This window comes from Hypanus sabinus, chromosome 23 (assembly GCF_030144855.1).
Source record: "Hypanus sabinus isolate sHypSab1 chromosome 23, sHypSab1.hap1, whole genome shotgun sequence".
NCBI lineage: Eukaryota > Metazoa > Chordata > Chondrichthyes > Myliobatiformes > Dasyatidae > Hypanus > Hypanus sabinus.
In genome coordinates, this window is record NC_082728.1 from 15,620,603 (window position 1) to 15,638,657 (window position 18,055).

Below are 18,055 nucleotides of genomic sequence, written 5' to 3' on the forward strand. Positions count from 1 at the left end.
GAGATGAAGAGTCCTTGAAAGTGAGTCCATTGGTTGTGGGAACAGTTCATTGTTGGTGCAAGTGAAGTTATCCCCTTTGGTTCAAGAGCCTGATGGTTGAGGGGTAATAACTGTTCCTGATGCTAGTAGTGTGAGCCCTGAGGCTCCAGTACCACCTCGCTGATGTTTGCAGTGAGAGGAAAGGGGGTCCCTGATGATGGATGCTGCTTTGCTGTCATAATTAGTTGAACTAACAGCACATTTATAAATAGAAAGAAATACTTTCCTTGTCATGTGATTTATGAATAAATTACTGAATTTGTTATTATGAATAAATTACTAAATTACTGAAAATCCCAGCCATCCAGCAAGTTAACGTGCGACTCAAAGGGAGATCATGTCCGCAGAGAGTTGCGGGGTTTGAGACTATAATGCTGTGGCTTTCCTACTCTGCACACGGTTATAATCTGTGTTAGCACTTGACCAGAAATATATTGCAACAGATGTCCCAGGTGATGGGAAAAAGGAAGCATACCATTTCATCTGAAAGAACACTCTATGCTTGGAGGAGTATATCGTTTTACAGAAATGTTGACTTGTGGTCTCAAAGGAAAATAAATGTTTGAGACTGTCTTGATTAGGGGTTACGAACCCAGTGCTGCTTGACACAGAGCCAGATGTTGCCTCTAGCATGTAGCAAAACCTGAATTCAACCCAGAATGTGGATTCTGGTCATTCTACATCAGCCTGCTCCATCTCAATACTTTATGGTATTTTAGTTTAATTACTTTCCTTAGACCACACTTGGAATATTGCGATCGGTTCTGGTCACCTCATTATAGGAAGGATGTAGAAACTTTAGAGAGGGCGCAGAGGAGATTTACCAGCATGCTGCCCGGGTTAGAGAGCATGTCTTATGAGGATGGGTTGAGTTAGCTAGGTCTTTTCTCTTTGGAGTGAAGGAGGATGAAAGATGATTTTGATAAGAGGTGTATAAGAGGCATAGATAGAGGGGACATCCATCTCCCTTTACCCAGGGTGCAAGGGGGCATAACTTCAATGCGATTGGAGGAAAGTATAGGGGGAATGTCAGAGTTAAGTTTTTTACATGGAGAGTTTCTTTTACGTGGAATGCCCTGCTGGGGCGATGGGAGAGGCCAGATACACCGTAGGCCAACAGGCTTGTACTGTGCTGTGGTGTTCTGTGCCATATGTACATACTGTAGCAGCACAAAACAAATTTAACAGTAATGTTTTAATTTATTTTATGCAAGTATTTCCTAAAATGATTTATGACCTGGTTAAAATTATCTGTTGCTAGCAGTCACAGACCACCCCTCTTATATGGCTGTTCATGTAACAGATATTGACCCGTAGAGAATTCAGTAATCACCTCCTGAAATTTTGAGGTATGGAATGAAATTCAATCTCATGAAATTTCTGTCTTAGAAAGAGTAAATAAGCACAGAATTTATTTGTTTCTCAGCATTTCTTGATGCAGATTTGCATTAGGGATCATTATTTAGAAACAAGAACTGCCATAATGCAAGAATTGCTGATTCATGTATATCATTATTGTGATGGTGTTTGTGCTTGGCTTCTGTTTTAATTTTACACCCTCTCGCAACTCATTCCTCTGCACACTGTCCTTCGTATGAAGAAGTTGTTCTTCAAGTTCTTTTAAAATCTTTCCACCTCTTATCTTAAACCTATGGTCTCTAGTTTTAAGTCCCCCTTTCCTGGTAAAAAGGATCATGTATGCTCACTTGACCTATGTCCCTGTCCATTTCTTTAGCTAGTAGGGTGGGAGGAACTGTGGTGATGTTACATGGTATGCATTGATCCTGAGGCTGTGCTTAAACTCAGGAGTGTTGGTTGTTTTAATGTGAGCGCAAGTGTACCAAGTATAAGGTACTGGCTGCTGTGGACCCTGGCGTCATTCGAGGACGATCCGTTTTTCCTAGACAGAGGAATCCAAAGGGATCTTTTCTATAGTTTAATGTGAATGGGCTTTGGAGCATTCTGTTTCCTTAACACTGACGGGCTGACCCAAGAGGTACTGCAGATGCCTGAAATATAGACCAATACACACAATATGCTGGAGGAGCTCGGCAGATCAGGCAACATTTATGGAAGGGAATAAATGGTCAACTTTCCAGGCCAAGACCCTTCATCAGACTCATAATGGATCTCGGCTCAAAATGTTGACTGATGGGCTGATGGCGTTTGTGGGGATGAGACTGGTACAGGTCAGGTGATTAATGTTGGATTGTTACATTTCCAGTGAGTTCTTACTTTCTTTAAATATGATATACCTCTGTTGTTTTACCGAGTACAGAATCAGTATTCAGACCTCAGACCTCCTGGTATTTGACTGACCTCTGACCCATGTAAACAGGCTAATCTCAGAGTGCCAGTCAAACCGCTTACTAATGTGGTATATGCCAGATACGTTTCACACCATCTTAACCGATCCCAGTTGGTTAAGTGGTACTGAACCAATCTTGCACAAACCATATTAAATCTGCCAACTCTTCTCAAGTAGTTTGAAGGTATGCTTCTACCAAATAGGCATGAATGAGTGCACAGTTATGAACATTTCTGTTGTGAAACTTGTTCTTTTGACACCTTAAAGAACACCAATTTCTCCTGGGGCATGGAGTCAGATTTTCTTCTATTTCTGAAAAGCATGCCATGAAGCTGTTGGAGGTAATCTTTCAATAAGTTTGCATGTACTGGACGGCTTCAGAAATGGCCTCTTGCGTTTTAATGTGCTGGTACCCTTTTTGACATGTTGTCCTCACATTTGAGGGGTCAGAGGGTTTTGTTTTCATCCGCTCAGGTGCCAGAAAAGCAGGAAGACCTATCTGCTTCTCTGGATTTTCCATTCAAGGGCATTGGTGTTTCCATACCAGACTGTGATGCAGCCAGTCAATATACTCTCCTCCACACATCTATAGAAGTTTTTCAGAGTATTAGATGTCATGCCAAATCTCCACTAATGTTCAGGAGGTGCAGTACTCTCTGTGGAGACAGAAATAGACTCAACCACTTAGCATCTTTAGCCAGAGGGTGGTGAATTTGTGCAATTTATTACCAGAGGCAGCAATGGAGGCCAGGTCGTTGGGTGTACTTAAGGCAGAGCTTGATAGGTTCCTGATTGGTCACGGCATCAAAGGTTACGGGGAGTGGGGCAGGTGGGGAGGGAAAGCATCAGCTATGATTGAATGGCGGAGCAGAGTTGATGGGCCAAATAGTCTAATTCTGCTCCTATGTCAGTCAGTTTGACGATCCAGTTTTGAAGTAAGGGCCTTTAAACTGATGAATAACTCTCCACAGATGCTGCCTTGCCTGCTGAGTGTTTTGTAGCAGTTTTCTGTCTTGAATTCAGAGATTCAAAATCTTCATTGCTTTTTTTTCTGTTTTTGAAATCTACCTCTGGCCAAGCTCTTTCCAAATGCCTCAGTAATTCTTTATACATCCCTGCATTAGATTCTGTTTATCACACACGTGTGGACCACGCATGGTTATCTTCCAATTCGTGTCCCCCATGGAAAAGTAGTCTAGCTGCCCTTAAGCTCCCCATTTGTGAGCGTTTTGGGGGAGCCCGTGGTTTCACCTCAGGTGGTCAGAATGAGAATCAAAATCAGAATCAGGTTTAATATCGTTCCTTTAATTCCTAACTTTCCTGAAATGCCTGTGAAAAATGCTATGGACTTATTTCTTTCCATTAATCCACTAGGTAAAGGTTTAATATCAATTATTCAAGATAAATTAGCAGACTTACGACAGGCCCCTGTGGATAAAATTAAAATGGCATGGGAGCAGGATTTAAATACCTCCTTATCTGATGAGATTTGGGACTCGATTCTCAAATCGGTTAATTCAACCTCTCTTTGTGCTCGCCATTGCCTTTTACAGTTTAAGATTGTTCATAGAGCCCGTAAGTCTAAATCTAAACTATCTCGATTTTACCCTAACATTAGTCCGATTTGTGATAAATGCAAGAGGGGCGAGGCCTCTCTCATTCATATGTACTGGTTATGTCCTAGCTTGGAGAAATTTTGGAAAGATGTCTTCACTACTTTATCGTATATTCTGAATCACCACCTAGAACCAAACCCTTTAATTGCTTTGTTCGGTTTACGTCTGAGTCTGACCAAATGCCGAATATTATCCTTTGCCTCTCTCCTGGCTAGACGCTTGATCCTCCTCAGATGGAGAGATGCTGCCCCGCCCACTCATGCTCAATGGCTTTACGACATTATGGCCTGCTTGGACCTCGAAAAAATTCATAATTCAGTTCTTAATTCGGACCTAAAGTTCCATAAGGTCTGGGGACCTTTTATCGAGCACTTTCATAACCTTCCTCTTGACTAGGGTTTTTTTTTTTCGGTCCGTCGCTTTCAACTCCCATTTTTTTGGTAGTAGGCATTATTATCCTCTGTTGATAAGTGTATTCACAGTCTGGGAGTTTGATTGTCCTGATTTATATTCTCTATATTGTGTTGTGGTTGGTCTGGAGTTTTTTTTTTGTGTTGTGGGGCTTGGGGAGGATACTAAGTTCACTTGTCCTCAATTTGGGTGCTTTTTTTAAATTCTCTTTCTTTGTATCATATTGTCTTTGTATGCTTAATTTTGCACTGTATTAATGTTCCTCATTTTGATCTGGGGTTTTTTAATTTGTAGTTATGTAGAAAATGTATAAAAAAAACTAATTTAAAAAAAAGTTTAATATTGCTGATACGTCGTGAAATTTGTTGTCATGTGGTAGCAGTATATTGCAATACATAATAAAACTGTAAATTACAGTCAAGGTAAATATAAAGAAATTGAATAAGTGGAGCAAAATGAGGAAGAAATTATTGAAGTCGTGTTTATGGGTTCAAAATCCATTCAGAAGTGAGATGGCAGAGAGGAAGAAGCTATTCCTGAATCGCTGAGTGTGTGCCTTCAGGCTGCTGTAACACCTCCCTGATGGTAGCAATGGGAAGAGGGCACGTCCTGGGTGACGGGGGTTCTTAATGCCACCTTTTTGAGGCATCGGTCCTTGAAGATGTCTCGGGTACCGGGGAGTCCAGTACCCATGATGGAGCTGACCGGGTTCACAACTTCCTGCAGCATCTTTTGACCCTGTGCAGCAGACCCCCACCTCCATACCAGAGAGCAAAGCAACCAGTTAGAATGCTCCAGAAATGTGGTGGTCATTTATGGGGCAGTCACTGGACCTTAGTCTGGAAGAGCAAGATCACAGCTCCCTTTGTATCTGAGACCGGAGAGTATGTCTGAGTGAGTTCTACATCAGGGCAGTTGGAGCTTACTGAGATTAAAAAGAAATAACGTAAATAAATCTTGCAAAGTGTACTTTAATACTTCACAAAGGTTAGTCATGGAAAACAAGATCCTGACTTCCAATTAAGTAACCCAGGAAGCCTTGAATCCCTGATGCTTTTACGTCATTGACAGCATAAATCACTAGGAAGTGGTTTTGTTTTGAGTTAGGATTACAGTCTTGTGAAGTGATGCGAGTTGCCCGAAGAGGTCATTTATATTGTTAGTTTGAAGTTGGACTATTAGAACGTTGGCGCCACAGTCTGCTCGTAATTGAAGTGTCGAAACTGAATGTGGGTTTGACAGGGCCCTGATTAAATGCAGCCTCATTATTGATGCAAAAGTAGAGTTTCTAAGCGAGCGCTGTAAGACTTGGCTGAAAGTTCCCTTCAGACACAAATTCCTTTCGGGAAATCAAATCCACTTTCCGTCTTTACTTTTTGTTATCAAGGTAGTATATTTCCAGATGTGCGCAGCAGACAGTGCAAAATGGGATCACCCGCTCCACATTTAATGCTTTCTTATTTAGACATAGACATAACACATAGGAGCAGAATTAGGCCATTTGGACCATCAAGTCTGCTCTGCCATTCCATCATAGCTACTGCACAGGACCGAAGTAAGCTGCAGAGAGTTGTAAATTTAGTCAGCTCCAATCCGGGTCATCTTCAAGGAGTGGTGCCTCAAAAAGGCGGTGTCCATCATTGAACGTGTCACCCAGGACGTGCCCTCTTCTCACTGCTACCATCAGGGAGGTGGTACAGCAGCCTGAAGGCACACACTCAGCGATTCAGGAACAACTTCTTCCCATCCGCCATCTCATTTCTGAATGGATTTTGAACCCATAAACACGACTCCAATCAGAACGTGCCCTCTTCTCATTGCTAACGTTAGGAAAGACCATAAGATATAGAAGTGGAAGTAGGCCATTCAGCCCATCGAGTCTGCTCTGCCATTCAGTCATGGGCTGATCCAATTCTTCCAGTCATCCCCATACCCTTTGGTGCCCTGGCCAATGAAGAACCTATCTATCTCTGCCTTAAATACACCCAATGACTTGGCCTCTACAGCTGCTTGTGGAAGCAAATCCCACAGATTTACCACCCCCTGACTAAAGTAATTTCTCCGCATCTCTGTTCTAAATGGATGTCCTCCAATCCTGAAGTTGTGCCCTCTTGTCCAAGACTCCCCTATCACAGGAAATAACTTTGTCAAATCCAAGGAGGTTCAGAAGCCTGAATACACACTCAACAATTCAGAAGCAGCTTCTTTTCCTGTGGCAGCTGATTTCTGATTGGACATTGAACCCATGAATACTAAATACTACCTCACTATTTCTTTTATTTTCTATTTTTTTGTTGCGCTACTTATTTAATTTAGTTGTACAGGTCTGTGCTGCTTAATGTCCACGATAAATTCTGTGAAATTGGATGTTATGTGATTTGGTGTTGTGTGAACACCATGTTATATACTTAGCAAACCTATATGGAGTACTGTAGTGTACCTGTATTGACTAAATAGCCAAGAATTTAAACTAAAACTGTACTGTACACTATAATACATATATAGACTATAATTTATTATTACATTCTAAACTTTTTAAATTTTTTTAAACTTTTACGTAAACACTTTCTCAGCCTATATCACACACGATGTATCAAAGAGAGGGATTCTCTTTTGTGTTTGGTCCTCAATCCATGTCATTAGCAATTTCTCCACATCTGATATAGGTCCCTCTCGCATTTTCGTGAGCCTTGTAGTTTTTAGTGAAGCCGATCCTTTCACAGCTTCGAGAATATTTTTCTTTGTTTTTCAGGGTCGTCGTGATTGTTGAGTGCGACGTGCCTAAATCTCGAGCAATAGTATTCACTGGTTTCCCACCTTCATACTGTTTAATAACCTTTTGCTTCACTTCCAAATCAATACTTCTCATTTGCCTCTTGCTGCTGCTATCACTAGGAGTGGTTTTGCTGTGCTTGGAAGCCGTGATGCACTTGAGGGTAATATTTCAAAAGAAAATTAAACAGATAATGCTACTACAATTGGGAGATGCGTGATACACGAGGTTGGTTACGTCCGCTATGTCACGTTCTCTGATCGGGACTACGGACTTCTATGTGATTGGACATTAGGCGGCGTGTGTACATACACACACACACACACACACACTCACACTCACACTCACACTCACACTCACACACACACACACACACACACACACACACACACACACACACACACACACACACACACACACACACACACACACACACACACACACACACACACACACACACACACACACACACACACACACACACACACCCTCCCCCCATTGAAAATCTTCTTTTTCTCTATGGCCATGTATTGCACTGTACTGCTGCAGCAAAGTTAATAAATTTTACAACATATACCAGTGATATTAAACCTGCTTCTGATTTATTTTCTTTCTCAACTCCATTCTCCTGTTTTCTCCTTCTTTATCAAGAACCTATAAACCTCTGCTTGAAATATACCCAATGATTTGGCTTCCACAGCCATCTCTGGCAAAGAAATCTATGGATTCCCCACCTTCTGGCTTTAAAAGCTCCCCCTTGTCTCTGTTCTAAAGGAACATCCTTCAATTGTGAGGCTGTGCCCTCTGGCCCTAGACTCTTCTTCCACCCCACCTCCAACCCCGAAAGGAGATGTCCTTCCCATGCGCATTCTATTGATATTTGATGGGTTTCAGTGGGATGTGTCTGGGATTGGCCTTGAATCAGTACTTTTAATTTTTATTACTATACCTGGTGGACTGTGTAGCTTGGCTGCATCAGAGAACAGCAGGTTCAGTCCCGGCAGAGCTGGTTAATACGAGAAGCAAAAGGGAAGAGCACGTTAGGCTTGACCATGTCAGTGGAAGGCCCGCACTGAACTCACGGCCTTCTGTGAAGAACATTGCAGAAACCGGCATCCCTTCCCTGGACTCTGTCTACACTCCTCACTGTCTCAGTAAAGCAGCCAACATAACGAAAGACCCCACACCCCCGTCGACATTGTCTCTCCCCTCCCATCAGGCAGAAAATAAAAAAGTCAAAGCATCTACCACCAGGCTCAAGGACATCTTTGGTCCCACTGTCAAACCGTCCCCTAGTACGATAAGATGGACTCCTGACTTCACTGTCGCCTTGTTGTCTAACAGTAACACGTTATTCTACATTCTTTCAAGATTATAGGGATTAGCTTTATTTATCACATGTACATCGAAACATCTAGTGAAATGCATTCTTTGTATCAATGACCAACATAGTCTGGGGTGAGGGGAGAGAAGAGGGACATGTGATGTGCTGGGGACAGCCTGCAATTGTCTCCATGCTTGTAGCTTGCAACTTATTAACCCTAACCTTGGAAAGTGAGAAGAAACTAGAGCACTGTCAGAATTGAAACCCTGTTCCGATTGATGGCTGGTGCTCTGAAGCTTGATGCTAACCACTATCCTACAGTGCTGACCTTCTGTTACAGTTTCCCCTGCACTACCTCAGTGTCCTGTCACAGTCAAGTGCTGTGCAAGATGAGCTTTTCACTGTATCTGGGTATTTGTGGCAGTAAGAAACTCCGTTCACTCTGACTCTGTTCCCATAACTGACAGAGTGCTGAACGAGGCAGGTTGGGTAAAGATGGTGTGCGGTACATCATTGAACAAACGGTGCCTGATTTCAGCGCTTCCCCAATACACTCTCTCCAGCCCTATGACACAATGTTCGTTTTCCCTGGTTTTTTTCTCCCTTTCTGTTCTTCCTTCACTCCTACCACTTATTGCCAAAGTTCCTTCCCCTCCATCAATCCTCTGCCTGGCCAATTAGCTCCAAAGCCCAGCCTTGGGAAGGAAGCTCCAGGAAGGACATTTTCACCTATGGAAGTGTGTGATACCTGCTCTGTTGTACCTGCCGTTTATGGAGGCAGTGAGGTTGATGTGAATAAGCTATGTGCTCCAGCCATTCTAATCTGATGTGCCAATTAATTCAGAGCGCTAACTGATTATTTTAGCTAATTGTGTGGCTTTTGCCCAGGTTGCTGTGTGAATATTATTTGAAAAGAAGGAATAAATGTGAAAGAGACGACTTGTCTTTCACTAAATAGCAAAATGCAGCCACAAAAGATTGTGCAGATGCTGAAAATCTAGGGCAACACGTACAGAATGCTGGAGGGACTCAGAAGATCAGGCAGCATCGATGGAAGGGACTAAACAATTGGGCTGAGAGCTTTCAGGACAATTTGATAAGGGTCTTGTCTTGAAACATAGACTGTTTATTCCTTTCCATAGATGCTACCTGACCTGCTGAGTTCCTCCAGCACTTTGTGTGTGTTTTACTAAATAGCATTTGATTCCTTAGTTTAAGTAGAAAAAAAATTGGCTCCTATGCATTAAACTGGTTAAATTTTGAGTGCTAGGTTTTTTCCCAAGAAACTGACGCTCAGTTTTTTTTTGTATCAATTACAAGGTGGTAACGATCAAACAGTCCAGCTTTGTGATGATTATCTGCCTCTTTCTCAGCAGGCTAGAGGTTCAAGACATTCCCAGGGATTTGAGAAGAGGGCTTCAGGTTTACACTACAATGCAGTGCTGATGGTGGGCTACACTCTCCGAAGTACGGATTTTCAGATTAAATGTTAACTTGGGGGGTGTGGGGGTGTGTGGGGCTGTCTTTAGGAAATCTAAGGCACTACATGAAGAATAAGGCGTTATCTCTAGAGCAGGGGTCCCAACCTCTTTTATATCATGGATGGCTACCACTAACTGAGGGGTCCATGGACACCAGGTTGGGAACCTGTGTTCTAGACCTTTGGATAACAGCCAGAAAGTTGAACTATTTGATTGTTATCACTATGCTGTTTGTAAGAGCGTACTTTTTGCAAATTGGCTGCTGTTTCCTGGATTATAACTGAATGTCCTTTAGAAGTCATTCATTTGCCATAATTAGCTTTGGAATAACTCTGAGGACGTGCAGGGTTATATAGGAATGCAAGTCACTACTATTGATTTGTAATGAGTGACCTGGAAGATGATACACTGACAGTGAATCTGTGGCCCCTGTGTTCGAATTTCAGGAGTTCTGTGCAAATCTAAAGGTCCCCCATTAGCAATTGAAAGTCGGTCAGGCATTTCTTTGAATTCTAACCCTTATGCTTTCTCTTTTTTTGTAGCAACACCCCTTCTTCACACTACACGAATCCAAAGAAACAGACGTGGCCTCATTTGTGAAGCTAATTTTGGGAGACTGACAAATTCCCAGGCAGTGTGACGGCTTTTGCGATTGGCCCACCTACGTGCTCTACTTTGGGATGAAATCGCAAGATATTTTCTGCCACGGATGATCTTGGAAATTTGTCAGCAGCTGCAGAAGTAACTCCAGTCTCTGGCAGGATCGGCCGGGGTTGGGAGGGGTGGGTGGGCATTGGCAAGGGTCAAGGAAAATTGTGAGGAAACTTAAGCATTTGGGGGAGAGTCCAGAGCAAGTTCCCTAAACGTCCGAGTGATAGCATAAAATCCCATGGGAGGGGAGAAACTTCTGCTAAGTGTGTTTGACTAACATGCAAAAAAAAATAATTGGCAGGAAATTCGCTTTTAATTGTTACTTTTAAAAGTTAAACGAATGGTTAGAGGGTGGTGCCCTCAGAATTAACTAAAAGTAGTGAATCACTCTGACTGTAAGGACTTGCATCGACTCAGATGATAAACTGGGTTCTTAAAGGGCCAGTTTAGCTTCTGAAAATGTAGAGATTTGATACAATGATGTAGAGAGAATGTATGTGTGTGTGTGGATGTGTGTGTGTGCGTGCGTGTGTATGTGTGTTTTTAATAGGTGCACTGAAAACAGTGTGACTGCAGGCAAACTAGAGGACAGGCACACTCTAGATCAATTGGGCAGGGTCTTAGGTGGACCCAAACTTTGGCTCAGTGTCTACCTGCTTCCTGCCTATACACAGTGTGAGTTATAGCTACGTGTATAAAATGTGTAAATATGTGCTAACTTCCATATGACACCCTCCCCCCAAAAACCCAGAAATAATAACGCTCATCTTCCCCCCTCCTGTGTTTAAAGCACCAGGCAGACTAGATGGAACAGTTACTGTTATGTTTTCACCTGCTAGAGCCACTAAAGGGATAAACTTCATTCCCTCCCTACCCCCAACTGATAAAAAAATAATTAAAAAAAAACTCAATTCAGCCTAATATCACATATCGTGCACATCCTGTAAATTTTTGCAAGTTGTATTTAATGAATTGGTCAGGACAGAGATTGTATTTTTAAATAATGTTTGTACATGTCACATTTGAGGCAGTCATAGATTTTGATAAACCAAGTGATTTTACTTGGTTGATTTTTATAAATCGAGGTAGACTTGAACTAATTTTTATAAACTGATAAAGGAACTGAGTATTGTGAATCTTTGTCCAGCAAGTAGTACAAGTCTTGCAGGAAACACTGCTTACTTATAACCTACCTGCCCTTTTCACTGTTTTATCTGTCAATATAGCTTCTGGATAATTAATCCCATCTTTTGACCTGCTGAAAATAAATCAGATCATTAGGTCAGAGTTACTTGCTCGCATTTCAGTCATCAACTGAAAATTGTCATCCTCTTCACTTTTGTGCATTTGGTATCGATATTTTTCACACCCTCTCATTTATTTAACTTCTGTATTGTTTGGAAGAACTTCTACCATCAATGGGGCATCCTAATTAACACTTTCAGACTCTGTACCCAGTGAGCTGCTGGGTCAGGGAACCTCCCTTTATGGGGAGTGCCCGAGAGTGATTGCTTTTTTTTCAATGTTCACAAAGAGCTCCGAGACCTCCCCTATTGAAAACAAAAATTCAGATGTTGCAGACTCCAGCCATCCTTTCCTGTACATAACACCATAGTTTACTCCCTTGATTTTGGGCGGATAACCCTCCTGTTTCCTTGAGATATATTCCACCCCCTGAAGGGAGACATCTCGTTTTTCTGACTGAGAAGTCATTCTGACACTAATGGATTGCAGATCAGGAGCCTCTTGTTACAGTATAATAGTACTAAGAGACAAGGGTTTGGTTAAATTTCTGGAGTGTAATTCTGTCGAGCTGGTTGCTATTAAAATGCACTGTTAGAGTAGTTCAGGGTGTCCTTTAGTTTTGAATGTTTATTCCTCAGCTTAGCTGGGGGAACACTGCAGATCAGGTAGCATGATGGAAGAAAATGAGCCGTTGGCATTTCGGGCTGAGATCCATTGTTACTGGAAAGGATTGGGGCAAAAGCCAGAATCTTAGTATTCCATAAGAACATAAAATAGAGGAGCAGAATTAGGCCATTTGGCCCATCAAGTCTGCTCTGCTATTTCATCATGGCTGATCCAATTTTCCACTCAGCCCTTAATCAGCCTTCTCTTGTATTCCTTCATGCCCTGACCAATCAGGAATCTTTCAACCTCTGCCTTAAATATACATAAGGACTTAGCCTCCACTGCTGCTTGTGTCAAAGAATTCCAGATTCACCACTCTCTGGCTAAAGAAATTCATCCTAATCTCTTTTCTAAAAGGATGCCACTCTGAGGCCATGTCCTCTGCTCTTAGACTCTTTCACCAGAGGAAACGTCCTCTCCACATCCACTTTATCAAGGCCTTTCACCATTCAGTAGTTTTCATTTAGGTCACCCCTCATTCTTCTGAATTCTAGTGGAAACGGGCCCAGAGCTATCAAAAGTATGACAAGCTGTTCAATCCTGGAATTAAGGACCTCCTTTGAATCCTCCTTAGTTTTAGCATATCTGTTCCAAACTGCTCATAATATGCCAAGTGAAGCCTCACCAGGGCTTTATGAAGGTTCAACATTACATGCTTGCTTTTCTATTCTTGTTCTTTTGAATGAATGCTAACATCATATTTGCCTTCCTCACCACAACCTCAACCTGTAAATTACCCTTTAGAGAATTCCTCCAGGGCTCCCAAGTCCCTTTGTGCCTCAGTTTTGTGTATCTTCTCCCCACTTAGAAAATAGTCACCCCTTTCATTTCTTTTTACCAAAGTGCATGAGCACACACATCCCGACACTGTATTCCATCTGTCACCTCTTCGCCCGATCTCCTTCTGTAGCCTCCGTACTTCCTCAAAACTACCTGCCCCTCCACCTATCTTCATATCATCTGCAAACTTTGCTGCAACAAAGCCATCAATTCCATCATCCAAATCACTGACATATAACTTAAAAAGAATTGGCCCCAATAAAGACCCCTGCTTAGCTTAGGTGTTTTTAATCCATTCATAGGCCGTAACTAATTATCCATGAATTGAGCAACTTTCTAGGCCATTCCCAAGGCAATTAATCAACCATATTGATTGAGAATTTAAATCACTGTTGTAACCAAATGGACTTTTACGTCAACCGCGTAGCTTCTGGTTATCATTGCAAATACTAGTTGTTAATTCCAGATCGTTTCAATCAATTGAATTGGAAAATGTTTATGGCCAAAGATTTCAATTCTCTTCTCAGCCTTACTAGCGTAGGCCTCTCGAAAACTGGTCCATTAGTACAATCACTGAGTTGCCATGTTACCTGTTAATGAGCACCCACTGGCCACAATGCTCGAAGTGTTATCTTGCACGCACTTTGGAGGTACATAGACAACTTGCTTTAAAAATTGACCATGCTTTTTAAAAAATGCCAACAATAGGTCAAGTCTTTCGGAGTGTTCTTGGAAGAATGCTTGCAGGAATATACAGCAGCCCTACATTTCAGAATCGGAATTGTCTGACTACCGGGGATATTAAATGTGGAACATAGAACAGGCCAGCATAGGAACAGGCCCCTCAGCCCACATGTTGTGTCGAACCAATTAAATTCATAAACAAAAAACTAACTAAACTAGGGTCTTCCACCTACACAATGTCCATTTCTTTCCATTTTCTTTACATTCATGTGTCTGTCTAAACATCTCTTATAATGTTTGTGCCTTCTACTAGGCAGTGCATTCCAGGCACCAATCACTCTCTGGGTTTAAAAAAAACCTCTCTCACATCTCCTTCGAAATGAGCCCCTTTCAACTTAAATGCACACCCTCTGGTATGAGACATTTTAACCTGGGGAAAAAGGTCTTGTCTAAGGTAGTATTTTTTTAAAAAAACTTAAAATCTTGCATCAGAACCAAAGCTTTGAAATTTTTTAAAATGTTTTTTTAAAAAAACCCGTGGCAGAGGAAGGGTAAAATCCGAATGAACCCACCAGACAGAGTCAGCAACTCGCTGAACTTTTCTTTAATGCTGCACTTGTACACAAACCCAGAGAAGTCCCCTGTTTTCAATGATATGTAAGCACAGTTTCCACTTTGCCAGATCACAAAGCTGCTTTAAACATTTGGAGCTAGCAGCAAGCACGTGTTTGAAGTACTGATCTGGAGAGAGTCAACCCAGGTAATTGATGTGGTTGAACAAAAGATTGAGGTTTAAGCAGTCCAGCTGATGTGTGGAATGTTGTTCTGGGTCCCTGCATAGTTTGACGATAAACAGAAGGCTGAGTGGTGCTGGATCAGCATGGGGTTAAGCTGTTTGTGCAATGGTTGAACAGCCCTGCCCGCAAGGTCCTACTTCACTGGTGTAATGGCCCTAGGGAGATGTCTGGGGGAGTAGGTGCTAAGCCAATTTAAATACATTTTTGACTTTCTAATGCATTGGATGCATCTCAAAACCTAATTTGCCTCATTTTCAAAGGCTGACTGACAGGAGGTTCTGGGAAAATAAGACCTTAGTTCTATGCCCTCGGCTGACTTGAGTCTTACATGGACTTCAATCTGGCTGGTGGAGAGTCGACAGACTGGCTCAGAATGGAAGTCACCAAGACGTTTTGAACTCTTGATTCTTGGTAAATCGTACTGTGATGTTTGCAGTTCGGCAAATGACAAATTACACAAAGTTAACACTGTTAGAACATTGTTGATTAATTCATGTTGAGGAAGATGTTAGCAGATTAACAGTGAAAATGAGGAGCTATTAAGATGGTATATGTAAACTGGATGAGAGGGGGACAGTTGTTATATGGGTAGGTGTTTCTATTTTTCACATTATTTATATTACAGCTTTTGGAGTCACAGAGCACTACAGCACAGAAACGGGCCCTTCTGCCTATTTAATTTGTGCCAAACTGTTATACAGCCCAGCCCCATCTACCTGCACTTGGATCATAGCCCTCCATACCCCTCCCATCCATGTACTTATCCAAACTTCTCTTAAGTATTGAGATCAGACGTGCATCCAGCACTTCCACTAGCAGCTCGTTCCACATTCTCACCGCCCTTATGTTCCTCTTTAACATTCCACCATTGACCTCTAGTTCTAGTTTCACACAACCTCAGTGGGGAAAAGACCTGCTTACATTTACATTGACCTCTCAGTCAACCTAATGTCAAAGTGTAGGGTTCACTTTGGGCTCGGAAGATTAAGGCTTGAACGGGAGATGGAGAACTTCAGTTCACTAATGTCAGCTTGCTCCTCAGATTGGACTGACCTCTCTTTTTAGTTAAATCACCCATGGACTCTGGGCTGCCTTCCAGATGTGGCTACAAAGAATGCACCGGTCATTTTGTCTTTACTTGGATCTACTTTTCAGTAGTTTCACTTTTCTACTTTAAACAGGTTTGACTTGGGGATTTAAGTGATATCGATCACTTTAGTTATCAAAGCCTTATTTTTATCTGTCATTTTAAATTGGACAATTATGAATCTTTTAATTCACTTAGAGTGACCAAGATTCAGGGCTAAAAGATTGCAAGATCCAGATAACTTTGAACCTGGTGGTGCGTTAATGCTGTTCCTAAAACAAACTTAGTAAATACAGGTAGAAACTCTGATTTAATATGCTGTGGTCTGATCTGCTCTGGGAAGCTTTACAGATCTCTAGTAATTAACTAATTCTAACTAAGAAATAAAATTAACTAAGATCTGTACTACTTTGAGGGAGCTAACTAAATTACCAATGCCATTTCTGCAGTCTGAGTCAACAGTTTTCAACTTGGGGAAACTTCGAGTTACAGGTGGTTCTCAGAGCCCTTCTGTGACCGGGGGATATGTCTAGTTAAAATGCACAGTTCTCCTCAGAGTAGGATGATTAGGAGTCATTTCTAAGGTCGGGGTTTTCTGTGGACTGGTACCTATCAAGTCAAGAGTTTTGGCCTGTAGACTTTGCTTATGATCACTGTAATTAGGAAGTAAGTGTTAACCCTTGGGAAGGATCTGGATTGATGGCTAGTGGAACAAAATGCTTGACTTGACTAGTTCTGAATTTTGCCACAGCTGTGGCCCTGTTAAGGTGTCTTTAGTTGATGTGAGGACCCCCTCCCACTGGCTGTAGAGCTCGCTCAACTCCCAAGCAGAACTTTCCCCCTTTTACTCAAAAGATACTTCCAGTTGAGAGGGTAAATATTGAAGAGCTTAAATGGAGCTACTGAAGTCATGTGAAGGAATCGGCCAGCCCTGGGTCCTGTGCGCAAACACACCATGAGAGCAGTAGGGGCCTATTTTTGGGAATCCACTGTCTCAACCACAGACTGCTTCCTGCAAAACTTGAATTTCTACTCCACCATTGAATATCTCAGTAAATTAACTTTTGATCCAGGGACTCAAAAAGTTCTCTTTTTACTCCAAGTCACTTTACATTAAGGCCATAAGAAGTAGGAGCTGAATTAGGCCATTGGGCCCTATTGAGTCTGCTCCACAATTCGATCATGGCTGATTTATTTAACCACTCAACCTCATTCTCCCCATAACCTTTGACACCCTTACTAGTTAAGTACCCATCAACCTCAGCTTTGAAGATACCCCATTGTTCTCCTACCTGACTATGCTTCCTCAAGGTGAACCAGAAGCTGCAGCTCTCTGGTATCTGTAGTATATACATGTTTTTAAAGATTGGATATGTGACACCAAATGAAATCCACTACAATAGTAACTACACTTTTGGAATGACTTCATTGACTGTGAAATGATTTGAAAGGAATGTGTAAGGTGCTAAATAAATGCAACTCTTTAGTTCTTACCTTCTTTAGGAGCTGGTTAAGCGTCTTAGTTAATTGAAGAGCCTCGGTGCTATTTCTACCTGACTTGCAGTCCCTATTTGACATCAAAAAATCATGATGCAAACTGTGTGCGATCCTCAATATCTGCTAGAAGCTAGCAGTTATATCGGAAGACTGCTTTAGCAATTGGGTTCTGTGTGTGAATTTTACTTTCCATTGAGAAATAAACTGAAGAATTCTCAAGTAGATTTAAGTGTGTGTGTGTGTGTTGCAAGCTTTGTCACAGTGCAACTGATGGATTAGAGCAGAAGAGTATTTTCTGTTTTGGTTTTCGAAGTTTGTATTCATTCATCCGCCCACCCCCTTATGTACTGTGGAACCAATACTGACTTAACTCTGGATAATGAAGCTGTGATTTCTATCCAACCAGTCGGTGTTTATTTGGATAATGCTAGACAAGTTAGTGGGGCTATTTCTGTGCTGCTGAAGCCCATCTGGAGCATAACTTGATTTAAACCCTAACAACTGCCCTCCTGACTCACAACATTTGGCAACTTATGAAAGGGATAAGTTCAGTCATTTCCTCGCCTAGATACCGCAACCGCATCTCAATCTTGTCTCTTACCAACAGACCAAACATTCGATCCACAGTTTGGGATGATTAAGAACAAAAGCATTTTCAAACACTTAAGATTCATTTACGTTCGAGATGAGCTGCAG

The 18,055-nt window shown here is 41.8% G+C and overlaps 1 protein-coding gene across 2 annotated transcripts in view; it reads left to right on the top strand.

Moving 5' to 3' along the window:
• The window catches only part of map2k6 (mitogen-activated protein kinase kinase 6), a 135,864-nt gene extending 125,147 nt beyond the window's left edge, over positions 1–10,717 (top strand). For both annotated transcript variants that reach the window (XM_059949054.1, XM_059949055.1), the window contains exon 12: positions 10,495–10,717. In XM_059949054.1, coding sequence (XP_059805037.1) covers positions 10,495–10,572 — 78 coding nt within the window. In that variant the 3' untranslated portion in view covers positions 10,573–10,717. The remainder of the gene's footprint in view (positions 1–10,494) is intronic.
• Positions 10,718–18,055: the final 7,338 nt, after the last annotated feature.